The sequence below is a fragment of the Carassius gibelio genome, chromosome A15 (assembly GCF_023724105.1).
Source record: "Carassius gibelio isolate Cgi1373 ecotype wild population from Czech Republic chromosome A15, carGib1.2-hapl.c, whole genome shotgun sequence".
Taxonomy (NCBI): domain Eukaryota; kingdom Metazoa; phylum Chordata; class Actinopteri; order Cypriniformes; family Cyprinidae; genus Carassius; species Carassius gibelio.
Genome location: NC_068385.1, coordinates 5,958,820 through 5,975,842, shown reverse-complemented (window position 1 = coordinate 5,975,842; position 17,023 = coordinate 5,958,820). Strand labels below are relative to the sequence as shown.

General features: G+C 36.2%; 2 protein-coding genes across 4 annotated transcripts in view; one reads left to right on the top strand and one right to left on the bottom strand.

Moving 5' to 3' along the window:
- LOC128029168 (ephexin-1-like) overlaps positions 1-9,199 on the bottom strand; it is a 23,708-nt gene extending 14,509 nt beyond the window's left edge. The window contains exon 1 of one of the 2 annotated variants that reach the window (XM_052616762.1): positions 9,181-9,199. Coding sequence is in view for 1 of the 2 variants with exons in the window: in XM_052616761.1 (XP_052472721.1) it covers positions 5,171-5,372 (202 nt within the window). In the remaining variant the exon portion in view is untranslated. Of the gene's footprint in view, positions 1-5,170; positions 5,657-9,180 lie in introns of those variants that run through there. The other variant, XM_052616761.1, reaches the window with a different exon arrangement.
- Positions 9,003-16,764, top strand: LOC128029169 (lysophosphatidic acid receptor 6). Of its 2 annotated transcripts, none has more exons than XM_052616764.1 (2): positions 9,003-9,251; positions 14,376-16,764. In XM_052616764.1, exons 1-2 carry the CDS (start codon positions 9,233-9,235, stop codon positions 15,374-15,376), a joined length of 1,020 nt encoding a protein of 339 aa, XP_052472724.1. In that variant the 5' UTR covers positions 9,003-9,232; the 3' UTR covers positions 15,377-16,764. The 2 variants fall into 2 exon arrangements, with proteins under 2 accessions (XP_052472724.1, XP_052472725.1); XM_052616765.1 differs by having other exon boundaries at positions 14,371-16,764.
- The last annotated feature ends 259 nt before the right edge of the window (positions 16,765-17,023 follow it).

Sequence of the window (17,023 nt, the reverse complement as noted above, 5' to 3'; positions counted from 1 at the left end):
TGAAACTTTGTGGGCACAGGAATGTGTAGCTGGGGCCTCAAATGGAACTTTCAGTACTGTGTGTGTGTGTGTGTGTGTGTGTGTGTGTGGCTGCTGAGGTAGTCTGTTCAGCTTCCCCCTGAATTTGTCTCCTCTGCAAATTCTGAAGTCTCACGAACAAAGGATGCATCCGAAATGCTTCATTACCTCCTGACACTGTTTCCCTTAGCTGCTTTCTGCTCACTCAGTCTACACGAATGGCAGACGGTCATATGAGGTGCAGTGTGCTATTTGTGTGCCTGGATCAAGAGTTAACTGTGATCAGGAAGACTCCACTGCTGCTTTATAATATTCTGGCCTCTTATATTAGTTGGGAACATAATATGCAAGCAGCATATTACATACATCAGTTAAAGTCTAGCAGTCTAGCATTCATTTAAGTAGTATATACATATATATAATGTACATTCATTGCTAATTTCATCGTATTTAAATATACAATTTTGAATTAAAATGACAAAGTATATAATTATTTACTAATGTATTTTTTAAATATTATTTACAATTTACCATAAAATCTATCTATCTTTTTCCAAATTATACCAGAGGAGCATATTTTTATTAATATATGCAACAGACTGTTGCATGGGAATCTACTTCTTCATCAGATCCCAGATCCCAGTTCCTAATCTATGAGAGAACGTGCACTTGATCTGAGGTTCAAACCACACCTGACTGACTAACCAACCTCACGGCTGAGAGTTCAAACTGAGGTCAGCTTAAAAACACCTAATATACAGATTAAAAGCAAGGACTAGATCAGGGTCAGTTTGTCATACCACAGTCGGACACTAGAGTTATATTACGGTCACACTGGTTAATAATTTGCTTTAAACCCAGTTTCCAACAATATCACCAGATCTTGAGCAGTAATCAACAGTGAATGGGGTTGTTTTCCTAGCAGGCACTGCAATTTGATAGAAACCTGTGATGATGCATAACGTGTTCAGAAAGTGCGTGCATTTCGCATTGTTTGAACAAATCAGAAATCATATGGTACATTGACTACCTATAGTACATGCTATTGCTAGACCGAAAAGTCTAGACTTTTTAAAAAAAGTAGTCATGTTATGTAACATTCAATACTTCAGATGTGATGCATTACTGCCCTTTTATATAATACACAGTCATATTTTATATAATATACTATACCAGTCAAGAGTTAAACACACTTTGTCATTATTCCAACTATTTTCCACATTTTAGAATAATATTAAAAAGTGAAATTATACAAATTTTACCTTACATGCTGGACATTAAATAAACAGTTACTGGACACTCTGGGTCACACACACACACACACACACACACATAAACACACACCACAAATAAATAAATAAATAAATATTATTATAAAAAATATATTTGTGGACTTTCCATGAAAATAAATAAGAACAATGTAGGTCTTTAAAAGAAAATGGATAACTTTTTTCAGAGAGACTTGTTTCCTGGTTCAAGAATGTACGTGTAACAACACTGCATAGACTTTGTACGGTAAGATTAGGGGATTACCGTACAGACTGTGGTCACCGCACTTACACTAACTTATGAGGCATTACAAAACAAACACATTTACTTTTAGCATTAGCAGTGGAGTAAATCCTCTGACAACGAAAGACACATTCTCACACACTCCCTCTGACTCTCACTCTTTATATTCACACCAAACCGTCAGTGAATAAAAAAGTGACAAATTCCAGAACAGCACATAGTCACACAGTCTTATACACCCACAAACACACGCACATGCAACAGTCACAGGCAGCTGCAAAAATCAAACACCACCAGAGCAGAGAGCACAAGAATTTTGCAGTTTTGCAATGATGAACACACAATAACCAGTGCAATGCTGAATCTGCAGCGTCATGTAAAAATGAACGATAATTAACCAGTTTTAAAGGCTTAACTGAATTGTATTCGCTGGCTGCATGCAAACCTCAAATCACATTTTGCATACAATCTTCCCTAAATAGTATCCGAGAATATAAAACATTCAGCACCATGTAGTACATTTCATACAGAAAATCACACGAGTCGGTTTTTTTTGGGATCATCAAAAACATTGCACAATCAGGGTCCGAATCATGAATAAAAATGATCAAAAACACACCCACAGCTAATGTAGTCAGACTTGTGAGTATGAACTCTTATGAACTGGTTAATTTAGTGCATCTAAAACACCATGCGCAACCATGAGTGTCTCTTATTAAGCCAGATCTTTTTGGTTCATCAAAAACATTGCAACAAACAAATTGTGAATCAGAAAAAGAAATACCATGCAACTAATGTAGTCAGATTCACACACATTTATGAATGTGTGAATGTATCACCTCTTGAACTTAGTTGTTGTTGTTGTTTTTTTTGTTTTTTTTTGATCATTTGTTTGTGAATCGGATACCCTGACTGAGTACATGGCACAATCACGAGTGACTCCTACGAGCCGGATCTTTTAATGAATCACTTACTCAAGACTTGCTGGTTTAATAAATCCTTAAATGGATAATAACACCTAAAAATGAAAATTCTATCATTAATTACCCACCTTTATGTTGTTCCAAACCTGTAAGACCTTAATTTATCTTCAGAACACAAATTTAGATATTTTTCATAAAAAACAGAGAGCTTTCTGAACCTGCATAGACGGCAAGGAAACTGCCTCGTTCAAAAATTTGCATTTGAACCACTTATATCACATGGACTATTTATTTACTAGTTTTCTGGTCCTTGAATGTGATAATTCCATTGCTGTCAATGCAGGGTCAAAAAGCTCTCGGATTTCATCAAACTTATTTTATTTTTGTGTTCCGAAGATGAACAAAGGTTATCCGGGTTTCGAATTACATGAGGGTGAGAAATGAAGTGATTGAATGAATGATTTTTGGGTGAAGTATCCCTTTAAATGAACACTCTGAGAGGGGTTACTGAATCTTATTCACTGAAAAACTGTATATTATTTCTTTCATTAATGTTAATATGGTATGATGAGCTTTCAGAACCTTTCATCTCTAAACTTTCTATGAGCAGAACACTAAAAGGTTTGTCCTTTTTATCACAAAATGAAAAACAATTCACACTGCAAATCCACCTTTTAAAAGGGCTGTTAAAATAATGATGACTACAAAGCAATTTAAGATAATAATAGCATCATGGTAAAGCATTTTGCACTGACATTTTCTTCAGACAGCCTAATTAAAAATCCAGTTTCATCTTCTTTGACAAAAGAAGGTAGGTGGGTTTGATAATGGCTTTAAGCAAATGTGCAAATCCAGAAGTCTTTTGACCAGCCACTTAAAACAGCTTTCTCTGGAAAAACAGGTGAGGCACTGTGAATAATACAATGATTAACAGTGGCACATCAAATGAAACAGATGCTGATACACTGTAAGCAGGAACTCATGCCAAGAAATTCACACAGTGTTTGGTTTAATTTGTTAGCGGCTGCTGAAACCAAGGATGTTTACTGGAGATCAAAATACTAAAATGCCAATTGCTGTGTTGTTTTGCTGGCAGATTCCATAAATACAACATGTGGGCTAAAACCTCAATTCACAGCTCTTCAAAAGCAGACACACATTCTGATGAAATAACATTTTTTGAAACATAAATCACAGGGATGCTGGCAGTGGCAAGATCTCTTAGAAGAGGTGAAATTGACTTGTGGTTTTCTCTGTTTGCTGTCTAGAGTAATGTACGGCTCAAGTAATGGGTTCAAAAAAGTGTCTCAAAAACTCATACACAAGAAGCAAAGACAGTCACTTCGTTGTGTACTTTGAGGCCTTTGTGTGCTAGAAGAGCAACCACCATTGAGTAAAACAGAAATGCTAACAGATAGCTTTCTCCTCTTGGACATTATACTGAAACCTATTGATGTGGAGAGAAACCATCACACAAAAGCAAAGCTCTTTGATTGAAGCAATACCTAATACACTGACATATTTGTCATTCAATATTATTCTTGTCATCTTTGAGCTTAATCTCAAGAACAGAGCCACAACTAAGGAAACTGTGTCGTTCTATGATTCAAAATGGTCTGCACATGTAATTCTCAGAACAATTAAAAACAAACAGTGAACTATTAAACCCGTTTCTTGAGTTTCGGTTGCTTTGCAATTTACCGCAGGGCAAAAGCATGCACTTTCATTCTCTCCCTCAGAAAATTTCTATGACTTGTACTGGTTTGCCAAGTCATAATTTTGTACAAGCCATTTAAATACACGAAATGTTTTTATTTTTCAGGACTTGTTTGACAGGCAGATCTATTACTGCTGTCACTCATCAGAGGCATCACAATCAAAAGAATCCCATTAAAAAAATTCAAAGTATGCATAAACTTCTTAAAGAAGCAGTACTTAAGGTTTGATACCTGTACAAAACTGCTTTGGTGTTTGATGTTGGTTTCATCACTCTTAAAAATAAAGGGGTTTTCACAGCAATGCCATAGATTAGAAGAACCATCTTTGGTTCCCCAAAGGACATTTCTGTAAATGGTTCTTAAAGGGATAGATCATTTTCAGTGGCTGGTCCTCATTGAATTCCATAGGATACAGGAAAAAAACACACTGCGAGTCAATGAATTATCCATCTAAACGATTTTAGTGAGAAGAACATTTGAATAATCCAAAGAACCTTTTTCCACTCCACCTTTTGTGGAATTCAAAGGTCAGTGGATGTTAAAGTTTCTCCATTCAACCTTTATAGATGCCAATAAAGAGTGTTGCACAGTACAGGTCATACAAGTGAAATGAAGAGGGTTCATTTTGTTTAGCTACTCTATACAAACCCTACAGGAAACAATAGTTCACTCTGGTCAGATGTTTAGACCGATTACTTTTGCTAGGTAACGCAAAAACAGCAAACATATCAGTTTCAGGATCATATTCAGAGTTATTAGCCAAACAATTATAAAAGCTTCACTGATTTTAAAATGACAGATGTTACTCCTTTGATATATATAATTTGATATATTTCAGTTAAATTTCTTTTTTTTTTTTTTTTGCTTTTGCCATTTTTTATCAAATTTTTAACAGTATATGTGAGGTTTTCTAGATTTCAAATTATGTTATATCCTATCATATCATATCATATCCTATCATATCATATCATATCATATCATATTATGTAGAATTCTCACTTTCTTGTTGTTCTGAAGTCAACTTTTTCTTTCTCATTGAACGGTAAAACCGTGAATTCCTGCGTATCGGAGGTCTGCTGGGCAACGTCTCATCATCATCCTCGTCATCCTCGCTGGGCAGACGGGGCACTGGCGCCTGAGGTTTGGTCTGGACCACTTGAGGTTTATTACCCCACATTCGGAACAGGGCTGTCATCGCCATCAGCTATCAGTAACAAGATCCAGCCGTTCATGGAATAATCCCCATCTGACAAGCACAGAAGGAACTCCCATCCAGACTGAATCCAAAAGTTTGGGCTCCCAAACACACAATCCCACCACAGTCACAGAGAAGTTATGCGCCCTTTCTAGATAAACAACTCTCTCATTCTTCTTTCGCCTCTTTTTTTTCCCCTCTGTCTGAGGGGCAGGCGTGTTTTTAGCGACTGGTTCAGAAGTCTAAAGTCTGTCTTTCTCTCTCTGAATCCTCTCTTGTTTGGCAAACCTGTCCTCTGGCCCTCAGTGTCAAAGTTCTCCCCCCTCCCTCTCATTCATTCTCGCCGGCCCAGCCTCCCCATGTCTCCCGCCCTCTTTTCCTCCTCTGTTTCGCTTGCCTTACCCTGTTCTCCCCTGAGCACATAACTTCTAGCCCCACGTGTGTATCAAACAGGTAGAGTCAGTCATCTAAAACAGCAGATCTTGTATTTTGAGTTGTCACTTTGTTAATATGACGTTCACACCTCACCCATGATGTCTCATCTAACAACATTAATGTAACTACTCCCACACTTTGAAAGAAGCTCTGTCAAAGGATGCACGGTCAAAAAAGAGCATTCTGAGTTGTAAAGCAATGATTACTGGATTATGTATTACGCAAAAATACTATTTATATTTTTATAAGAAAATGCCTTTTCAATATTTTCTACTTTAAAAATTCATGTAGAGTTCAATGTGCTACTTGCTGATTCTTTGTTTGGGAGATTGAGATAAAACTGTTTCTACACCATTTTTCTTTTTCCATGTTAATGTACTGTATCAAAATCTTTCTGTCTTAATTTTCAGTTAAAATAATAATAATAATAATAATAATAATAATAATTTAAGAACAATATAGAACAATATGACCACACTTTTGTAGATTTAGACTTTTTAAAATAATATTAATTATTTTTATTTAATATATTTTAATTTTCATTATTATGCATAAATCTGACCAATAATGCTTACAACAAGAACAATGTTTTTTTATTAAAAACTTTAAAAACAAAAATACTTATATAATATATATATATATTATTGTAAACCCCCAAATATTTAAGCCTAAATTAACCTGGGTTTTTATTATTGTACCTCTAACCTGTAGTTTTTATTATTTCAGTTTTAGTCAGTTATCGGTTAATATTATTAATATTTAAACAAAATATATATTATTTAAAAATGTAGTTAAAGGTAACATTTGTGATTTTCATTCTAGCTTTCATTCAGTATTTATATTGGATTTTATTTCTGCTTTATTTCAGTTCATTTAATTGATTTTTAATTTCAGTCAAAAATAACAACACATTCTCTGTAACACCCTGTTCTCTACAGTCAGATGACTACTCATGGTCAAAATGTTCTCTCTCTCCTGCTTGGCCAAAAGCTCTCTGTCTAATCCCATTGTGCTCCTGCTGATTAACACACACTGACAAGCACACAAAAGCATGGACACACACACAGATCACAATGTGCATGTAACCACAAACATTTACAGAAATGTAATCCTAAAATTTCCATTGAAGCACAAACTTCAGGCACATGCTCATGGAGCAACATGCATCAAGAGCAGACGTAAATGAGGCAAACCTGAGTCAGGCAATCTCACAATCTCTTTCACAGAAAAGAGAGAAACGCCTCTTACCGTTACCTAGTCAAACCAAGGATCAGCATTACATTACAAAGAGATAGAGCAGGCATACCTGAGAGATAAATAAGGATTATGGGATGTCTGTTTGTGTGCGTCTAATCGAACCATTCTTTGGAGTCAGGATTGCTGGATAATGTAAGTTAAGTAACTCTGACAAAACCAATTTTGAACTTTTTTGTATAGCAATAAGATTTGTATTTGTGTTTGTATTTTGTCTTATGTTCTAAATCTGGTATATCCCCATGTATACAGCTAGGTGAATGTGTGTGTGTCGGAGTGTTCAGAGGTGTATAAACCAGCCCTGCTGTCAATATTGAGTTTTGGGATGGAATGTGGATTCATTGAAGCCTTGGATTCCTGATGTTATGTAATGCCAGTGAAAAGAGCGCTGCGTCAATGTGAAGGGCACACCTCGCTCTCATAACTTCACCTGTGAAGAACAGGTGTGCCACAGTTCTATATGCTACATGAAAAAGTGCCCAGCCTTGTCTAAATGATTATTAACAGTGAGATCAAGTTCCACGCGATAACAGTTTTACCTCTATAATATCTAGTCATTAACTATGTGTGAACAAATATTATTAGTGCTGTTGCTCATGTATAGCTTCAAAAATTGCTATATTTTTTAAACATAAAATATGCAAATAAATAAGAATTTAAATTATCGGTATGATAAATACTTTTAGTAAGCAAAGTGGCATCAGAGGTTACAAGGCATTTCAATTTAAGTATTCGTGAAAAACCAGCTGAAAAGCAGCTTAGTGAGGCTGGGAGAACAACTTAAAGCCAACAATGGCTGTTTTCTTCAGAATTGTGGTGGTTTTAAGCGTTATTAACAGAGGAACTTGAGGTTTGTCGTCATCTAGTGGTGAGGTTTGGTCCTTCCCGTTGCAGGCCCTACTGTAGGCCACTACTGTACATGAATAATGCTGAAGAAAAGGAAGTCTGAATGGTTATTTGGCTTTTAAAGCCAATGCCATTTCACACACTCTGTCTTCATCCATCTAACAACAAAGATGTTATCAGAAATTGTGCTAATGTTTCATTAAGCTATAAAGGTTATTTCTGAATGTTTTATGAACATTTAAAACATTCATTTGTTTTGTGTTTTATAAAAGGAAACATTCAAACACTGTGGCAACGTTATTTTGTATATTCTCTAGACGTTTTTTAGAGGAACTTATAAAAAAATATTTTATGATTGTATATGAAGCAAAAATTTTTAGACTGATACTGAATATCTAATATTTCAATGTATAAAACTAAAGACTCTTTCTTTGGTAAAGATATATTTTGTTGTATAGAAATGAGAGTTTGGAAATTGGTGATTAATTTAATAATTGTGGATGGGAAACACCATATACACAAACAAATATAATATAAAAGGGAACTATTATTATACATTGCATTGAACGATCTTAGAAATAAAAAGCAAAAAGGATGTCTAGAATTTTGTTAAAATCCTTCACTTGTGGAAATTATTTATTTTCTTCTGTTTGTTCCTTTGATGCTATTGTTAATGTATGTTACGGTTCTGGTTATGCAATAAAAACAGACACAGACACACACACACACACACACACACATATTTCGAAATTTTACACTCATAGCGATTGTTGTAGCGTCCACATTTACATAATATAGTGGTCATTGTCTATCCATGTTTTCTATACCTGTATGACGGCTAAGCAAGTCAACACAGTAAAACCCAACTAAAGAAGTTTATTTATCATATTTGTTGCTCAAAGGTTGATACTTTGAACTGTTACGAGTTTCATAATTTGTATTGTTTAATTGTTGCTAAAAGCCTGTCTATTAAGAAGTCTTCTAACCCATATAGTGTAACAAGATGTCTCATAATCAGCCACACAATGCGTCTGCAGCTTAAAGTGTAATTATTTGGCTTCTCGTGTGATCGAGCGCACCGCGCGTGCTGTAGAGGCGTACTCTTGTGCGCGTGATAGTGTCTGTTAGAAAACCCTCACTAGTTTCTGTCTGATTGCACAGTTCAGCTTGTCTGCAGCGGAAACAGAAGAAAGAGAACCCAACCGCTCAACAGATCAGACGGCACGCGATGCTTAAGCGACATTTTTCACTACACATCCCGTGAGGACCTACAACTCACCTTAAAAGTGTGGATAAGGACAGTGGGGAATAATCATCCACCGGCTGTGGGAATGAACTCCAGCACACAATGTGAGTAATCCGCGTCTGTTCAACACAACCACAGCTTCCGACAAAGATACAGCTATATCTACAGTTACGATCTAGACTTCAGACTTTCGGACATGGGTCTTTTGTTTTATTTATTAAAGTTAATAACTAGACGTATCGTTGTAGATATGTGGACTACAGATGTGTTCGGTTCAATTGGATTCAGTTCAGAAAATATTAACTGAAAATGTTGTAGATTCTCTTAAGTACTGTCATTTCTACTTCTTGATTTCCAAGTTAAGAATTTCTTCATAACTACAGACATTCAAAGTGAACTCTAAAAAATGCTGGGTTAAATACAAATAAATACATTTATGGACAAACCCTGCAATTGGGTCATTTTGACCCAGCGCTAGGTTATTTCCCAGAATGCTTAGTTTAAACCACATAACCCAAATGCTGGGTCGAAACTAGTTGCAGGGTTTCTCCATATATCACCCAGCACTGGGTTGTATTTAACCCAGCATTTTATAAAACAAATTAGGCAGCAATTAAAATGTTAACATTTTAGTGTGGGTTCCATAAAATGAAAAAGACAAAAGCAAAGAAAAAAGCCCCTGGGCGACCACATTTCCAATTGCCACCTTCACCCATGATATCATCAGAGAATTTCCAGTGATTGGCATTTGATCTCAGGTCTGACCACACAGATTTAATCTAGGGGTACATTTGACCTCATTATAGCACGGAAAAGCCACTCTCTTGATGCTTATATAAAATATCTTATCAATTTGACTCATTTATAAAGATAATTTTAGGTAGCATACATGTTTCTCTGTGCTAAAGTAATATTGTTAATGATACACGGATGTGGTCAGCTCCAGTCAGCTGTTGTTTACATATATTTTCATATTGCCTATTGTTTGTTTTAGATGACATATATGATAAAAGTCTAATCGCTACAAGGATTGGTATTCAGAACATTAAGACATTTCACAATGAGAATGATAACTATAAAGATAAATAACTTGTACACCAAAAACTATAAAGTTCTGTGTATTATAAGCATGTGCTGCTTGTGTCCTCTTTAAAGGGTCAGTTCACCCAAAAATGAAAGTTTTTTCAAATTTTACTCATCCTTGAAGCATCCTATGTGTATATGACTTTCTTTTTTCAGACGAATCAAATCAGAGTTACATTTAAAAATTATCCTCGCTCTTCCAATCCATTCCTTTCAATGGGGGTAAATGGGTGTTTGTTGTCAACAGGGGGAGTTGTGGCCTGATGGTTAGAGAGTCGGACTCCCAATCGAAAGGTTGTGAGTTTGAGTCCCGGGCCGGTGGGAATTGTGGGTGGGGGGAGTGCATGAACAGTTCTCTCTCCACCTTCAATACCACGACTTAGGTGCCCTTGAGCAAGGCACCGAACCCCCAACTGCTCCCCGGGCGCCGCAGCATAAATGACTACCCACTGCTCCGTGTGTGTGTGTGTGTGTGTGTGTGTGTGTGTGTGTGTGTGTGTGTGTGTTTTTTCACTGCTCTGTGTGTGTGCACTTCGGATGGGTTAAATGCAGAGCACAAATTCTTAGTATGGGTCACCATACTTGGCTGAATGTCACGTCACTTTCACTTTTTTCTCTCCACTTTTTCAGTTCTGAGGACGTGAAACAAAATGCAAGCATCTGTAATAAAAAGTCCAGGGGGTTAATAAATGCTCCCTCTAACAAAATTTAATATAACTCTGATTGGATTGGTCTGAAAGAAGAAAATCACACACACCTAGGATGCTTTGAGGGTTAAACATGGATGAATTGTCTTTTTTTGGTGAACTATCCCTTTAAATGCTCAATCTTTTTAAAGAGGGGTGGAATCTGATTGGCTGTCACTGTTTTTATTAGTCATCAACAATAATTTTTCATCAACAATTTTTAAAGTGATTCCAATGATATTGTTCCTCTGTGCCATTATGGTTGCATGTTATCGTTATCTCTGTATTCAAATATGTTACACAGGTAATCATAAAATTTAATGTAAATATTCAAAAATGATTATTCAGGGAAGTTCTGAAAAGGAAACCTATTTAAAACACACACACACACATACACACACACACATATAACTGTTAAAAATTAATACCAGCATGAAAAATGTGTTAAATATGAGGCAGCACATATCATCAAGCAGGATGTGCTTTCAACATGAAGCTAGACAAACCTCAAGCATAGTGTGGGTAGACGATCCTGAGAATTTGGTCAGGACAGTGACAACAGTCTCGGCAAACCTGAGTAAACTAGAACCATGATGTCACTAGTGTACATAGTGTATACGTTGTTCTTTATGTCAAACAAAAAACTGGTTTCTGACTTGATACTTGATTCCTTCCACATATCTAAATATTTAAGACAGACACTCGTGTTTCCGTGTTTCAGCATTTATAGAAGTCAAACACAAAGATGTTTCCATATTCTGAAACATAAAAGATCATCCCACAGCCACCTTTGTTCATGAAAGCCATTATAATGCTAACTGTAAAATGTGAGTTTATAATGAGTACAATGTGGGTCTATAATTAATTCATAAGGTCTGCTTATCTGCTATACAGTCATATATATATATATATATATATATATATATATATATATATATATATATATATATATATATTATGCAATATACAATTCTTGCACATATTTAGACAGGAGGTGTTGATTTTGGATTAATTTTTAGTGCATATGTGCATTTGTATTAATGTAAATATGATTTGTAGGTCTCTGAGAGACTACACTGAATATTGTAGCTAAAAAAAAAACATGTCACACCACAAGATTATTAAAGTGAACAGCCAAATTTATATTATAGCTATAACACCTTTGTATATTCTCCCATTTATAGATTGGCAGTGGCAGTGTAAAAAGCTTGCCTTCTTTAAATAAAAAAAGCTGTCACTTTGTTCATTGCGATCTCACAAATGAATCATTGGTCATATATTCAATAACATCAAAATCGGTAAGTAACAGGTTCTTTTCTACCCTGGTTTTGAGGACGGCTCAAGAAATGCTCAGTTTTTATGGGCATGTCACATTGAAGACTTGGAAATAAACACCCACTGATAACACTGGATAACAGTTTTGCATAATAAACTATGCATACAAATATGCCCAGCAGCCATATCACCCTGTCGTAGGGTTGAGCTGGTCAGTACCTGGATGGGAGACCTCGTGGGAAAACTAGGTTGAGGCTGGAAGAGGTGTTAGTGAAGCCAGCAGTGTGTGCTCAACCTGTGGTCTGTGTGGGTCCTAAGTATAGACTGTAAAAAAAAACTTGGACGTAGTGTCTGTGATCTCACCTGTTCCTGAAGAGTGTTTTTGAAGCTCAAAGTAGGCAGAACAGACCGTCGCTTCCTTGTTGGCTTCATGAGACAGTGGGAGGTTTCTGCTTGGTCCTAAAGCCCCAGTGTAGTGATGGGATGTTAATTTGAGGTCCTCAACAGTGTTGGAAGTAACGCATTACAAAACATAATAGTTCTATTTCCTGTCAATAGCTGCTTGTGGTGTCCACTTTGGATATAAAGACTAAAAGACAGCCTCTGATATATATATATATTAGCAATTTTTATTTTTATTTTCATTAATCTCTCTCTCACTGGAGGAACTTTTTTATCAACACTTGAATGTAGGTAAGTTTTATAAAAAAATAAAAAAGCAATTTTTTATAGGCACATTCCAGATCCATTCAGTAGATGCATAATAGTGCCCCCAAGTGTATAATAGCGAGAATGGAAAATCCTGTGTTTGGCGGGGAAAGAGTTAATCTCTCTGCAAACCCAGTGTCTACCTGTTTCTTGTGTACAAAGTAGTCCTTGGTGAAATGAAGCAAACAAACACTCAATGTTTTACTCATGTGAGCTGTAACTTCAGATTTTCCTACCAGGGTTTACTGCGCATGCGTGCATCAATGTTACATATTTTTTTCATGCTGAACAACCATATTTAATGTTTATGCATTACTGTAAGTTTAGGTTTAGGGTTGGTGTCGGTGTAGACTTTAATACAACACAATCTAACAGGTAGAAAAAAATATTTATTGTTCCTGTTAATGCATCAATTAGAGCTACAATGCAATTATAACACAATTACTGTATTTGCATTACTGTAAGGGTAGTTTTAGTGTTGGGGTAGGTGTAGACAATAATGAACCACAATTTCAGGTCTGAAACTTACAGGATATTATTTTGGTATGATGACCTCTTATATATCAAAAGCTCAAATAGAAGTTGAAATAGCTCCCTAAGGTAACATTTGATGGTTTGCACTTATTAAAGAGCAGGTCATATGGGTTTTCAAAATATATATATATATATTTAGCAATTTGTAACATAGCTATCCTTCAATGTAAACAGTCTGCAAAGTTGTTAATCAAAAAAGTGCATGATTAATAAAGATGTTGTCTCTCAAAAGAAAGAGTCGACTGTGAACCGTGAAACATGACCACTCTGACCTGCCCACAAACACTTTAGCTAGTGTGTTTATATCATGTCGAGAAGATGCTGTTTTTTCATCCTCACTGGGCACCTCAAATAAGTAACAATGACTGCAATAAAACTGCTGTCACATCATGTGAAGTACCACATAGAAAGTTTCAACTTACCACTGAGAAACGTCCTGATCGAGTCATGCTTGCAATTGAAATTCCGGTTAAGTGACTGCATCGATGCCATTTTTGTAACCCACCTGCATCAGTTTTTACAAGTAACCCTCCGGAGCAAAAAAAAAAAAACGTAATTATGCTAATAGACATTTTTTTCTTACACGGATTGTCGACTTGGCCAGGCTTCTTTTGCAAGGGAGGAGTTTACAGACCATAAGCTCAGAACTGCTTCGAACGAATCGTTTCGAAATCATTGAAAAATGATTCTAATATTAAATGTTTATTCTGAGAAAATTACAATGTTTTCTGTCCTTAGATGTATTTAAAACTTTGTAGGGGATTCTAGCACAATATTAGGACACTTTAAAATATCATATGACCTGCTCTTTAATAATGTACCAAAGTTTATACAGTGTTTTTTCCCCCTCTCATCATGCTCATTCTTTAAATATGACATACAGCACTTTTATTAAGTATTTCTTCGAATTCACCTCTTTCTTTCTATCTCTTTCCAGGACAGACAGCTGTGATTGGGTGTGTTGGGTCCAGAGCTGTGTATATATACCCATCCTGGTTTTGGGTTTCCCTCTGATCCTGGCCGCTCTGTGGCAGTTGGTCTTCTGCGTTCGACAGTGGAGTGAATCCACGGTTTACCTCTGCAACCTGATCATCAACGACGGCATGCTGATTCTGTCCCTGCCCTTTAAAATACATGCATACAAGAGGGTTTGGACCCTAGGCAAGACTTTCTGCTCCCTGCTGGAGAGCCTGCTCTATGTCAACATCTATGGCAGCATCATGCTGAGTGTGTGCATCGCAGTCGACCGATTCGTCGCTCTACAGTTTCCATTCGCTGCACGCCGTCTGCGATCTCCACGCAAGGCGATGCTCGTGTGCCTAGCCTTGTGGATACTGATCTTTTCATGCAGCATCCCCATCTTCACACTTCACGATGTTGAACAAGATAACGAAAAATTTTTTTGCTTCCAGGACTTCTCCAATCAAACATGGACGAAAAGTTGGATTCTGGCGACTATGGAGACGGTGTTTTGCTGCAGCGCTGTGGTGATGGTGTTCTGTTCAGTGCGCGTGGTGCAAATCCTGCACAATCTGAGAAAGCGCAACCCTGGAGATTCAAAACTGCGCAACAACAAGAGCATGAAGATTGTTCTCAGCAGTCTGGTGGTCTTCCTCACATGCTTCATTCCTTACCACATAGCGGCACCCATATACTTCCATGCAAAGACAGACATGTGGGAAACAGAAACCATCAATGATCTACGCTACTTTATTCACATAGCCATATGTATTAGCAACGTGAACATCTTAGCAGATGGCGCATGTTACTACTTCATCCTCAAAGAGAACCTGGAATCCGCAAAGCGTGAGAGGAGAATGGCTATACGCATCAGAGAGACACGAATTCGAAGCTCAAAGAGTATAACGTTTGGAGAAATGCATACTGTTATGTCCAAAGCCACTAAAACTATGGAACTATGTGTGGACACTGGTTTTACATAAAGATCTACACCAAAACTAACAGAGACAGAATGCTAGGAGGATTAATCCTGAAGAAACATAGCAAAGGAGGACAGAAGACAGTGAGTCATGCTCAAGTAGATGAGTATGCAGGTGGATGGGAAGTATATACACACGGGATGTGTGTTTACATCATGTGACGTATGAGAATTTTTGGGTCCCAATTAAAATCGCAGTAACTAGTATACACTGAAACTTTTAAACTGCTTTTTATAAATGTGAAACCACAAAAACTGTTAATGTGCTGGAAGTGTTGTAACAGAATACAGAGGTTTTTTTTTTTTTTTTTTTTTTTTTTAATCATGTAAAAAAAGAAAATTCGGGTGGGGAGTGTCCAGGTCAGATTCCCCCAAAATATGTAACTGTCCCCATTACTGTAATCCAAAATAAAATCTAATTCTCATTATTGTAACATTAAAATTACTAGCAAAAAATAGAATAGAATAATAAAAAATTATTATAGAAAACAATAATAGAAGAGGAAAAATAATCAAGTTATTTATGTTGATATTTTACTGCCTTTAATTTATTAAAAGATAATTTAATTTAATTTCTACAGTAATACAGATGAATAAAATTTGTATTACTGTGTATTATACTGTGTATAATAAAGAAAAGACTGATGCATTGCAAGCAGTGGTAACTGAGTGGTAAAATTAGCTTAATTATAAAAATTAGCTTAATTATAAAAATAGAATATTCTGAAGCCTGTCTTTGGTTTTAGGAATGACAATGTTTTCATGACAATGTTTTCATGAACACAAGTATTCCTCTTCTCACCAGCAGATGACGCACTTCCGATTTCACATTTGATTGTGGTAAAGCCTGTCAGTCAACAGGAGTTCAGTGAAAGTGCTCATGTTAAAAGAAATGACTAACTTTAACATAGAATAAATTTTATTTCATAGAATAAAATTCAAGTTGATGTCAAAGGTTGTTGTTCTGAAGCAGATGCATCTGTGTGTGAAATGTGTTATGAGAGAGTAAAGGTTAAATGCAGTTGACGGCGAGGGTATTGTTTTATAACAGGAAAGAGTGATGGTGTGCTCTATTTCAACTTTGTCAAATGTTGACATTAAATGTTGACATTTTGTGAAACTATTTCGTTTCTGCAACAGATAAATGTTGCTCTGCTTAAGATATATTTCCATGTGTTTTAGAATTTAAAATATAATTCTGCAGTAATGGTGTTTTGAAATTTGATAAAAGGTTAGCTTGACTCTTATTATCTATTATAAGAGTATTTTATCTTCAGCTACAGTTTTCGAGGTTCCTCACAACGCACTCGCAGATACTTCTGATGCACTGTTGTTTCCATCTCCCTGTGTCTGTGTGATATTCATGTTATTTATTGCAATAAATAAGACTATTAAAACATGTGTGCACCATTTGAGGCGTATTCAGTTCAGCTTTCTCAAGATGATTGCCAGTGCTGCTACATGAAATCAACCTGTAAAATTTAAATCACGAGGATACAGATTTTCAGTTTTGGTAACGTGTTCAGGCATATAAATGTCACAAGTGCTCTCAGTAACACTCACGCAGTAGTTTTATGAATACAATATAACCACACTGCCATGCATTGAAAGTTTGTTCTACTTAAATATCAACTTGGGGGCACATTGTCAC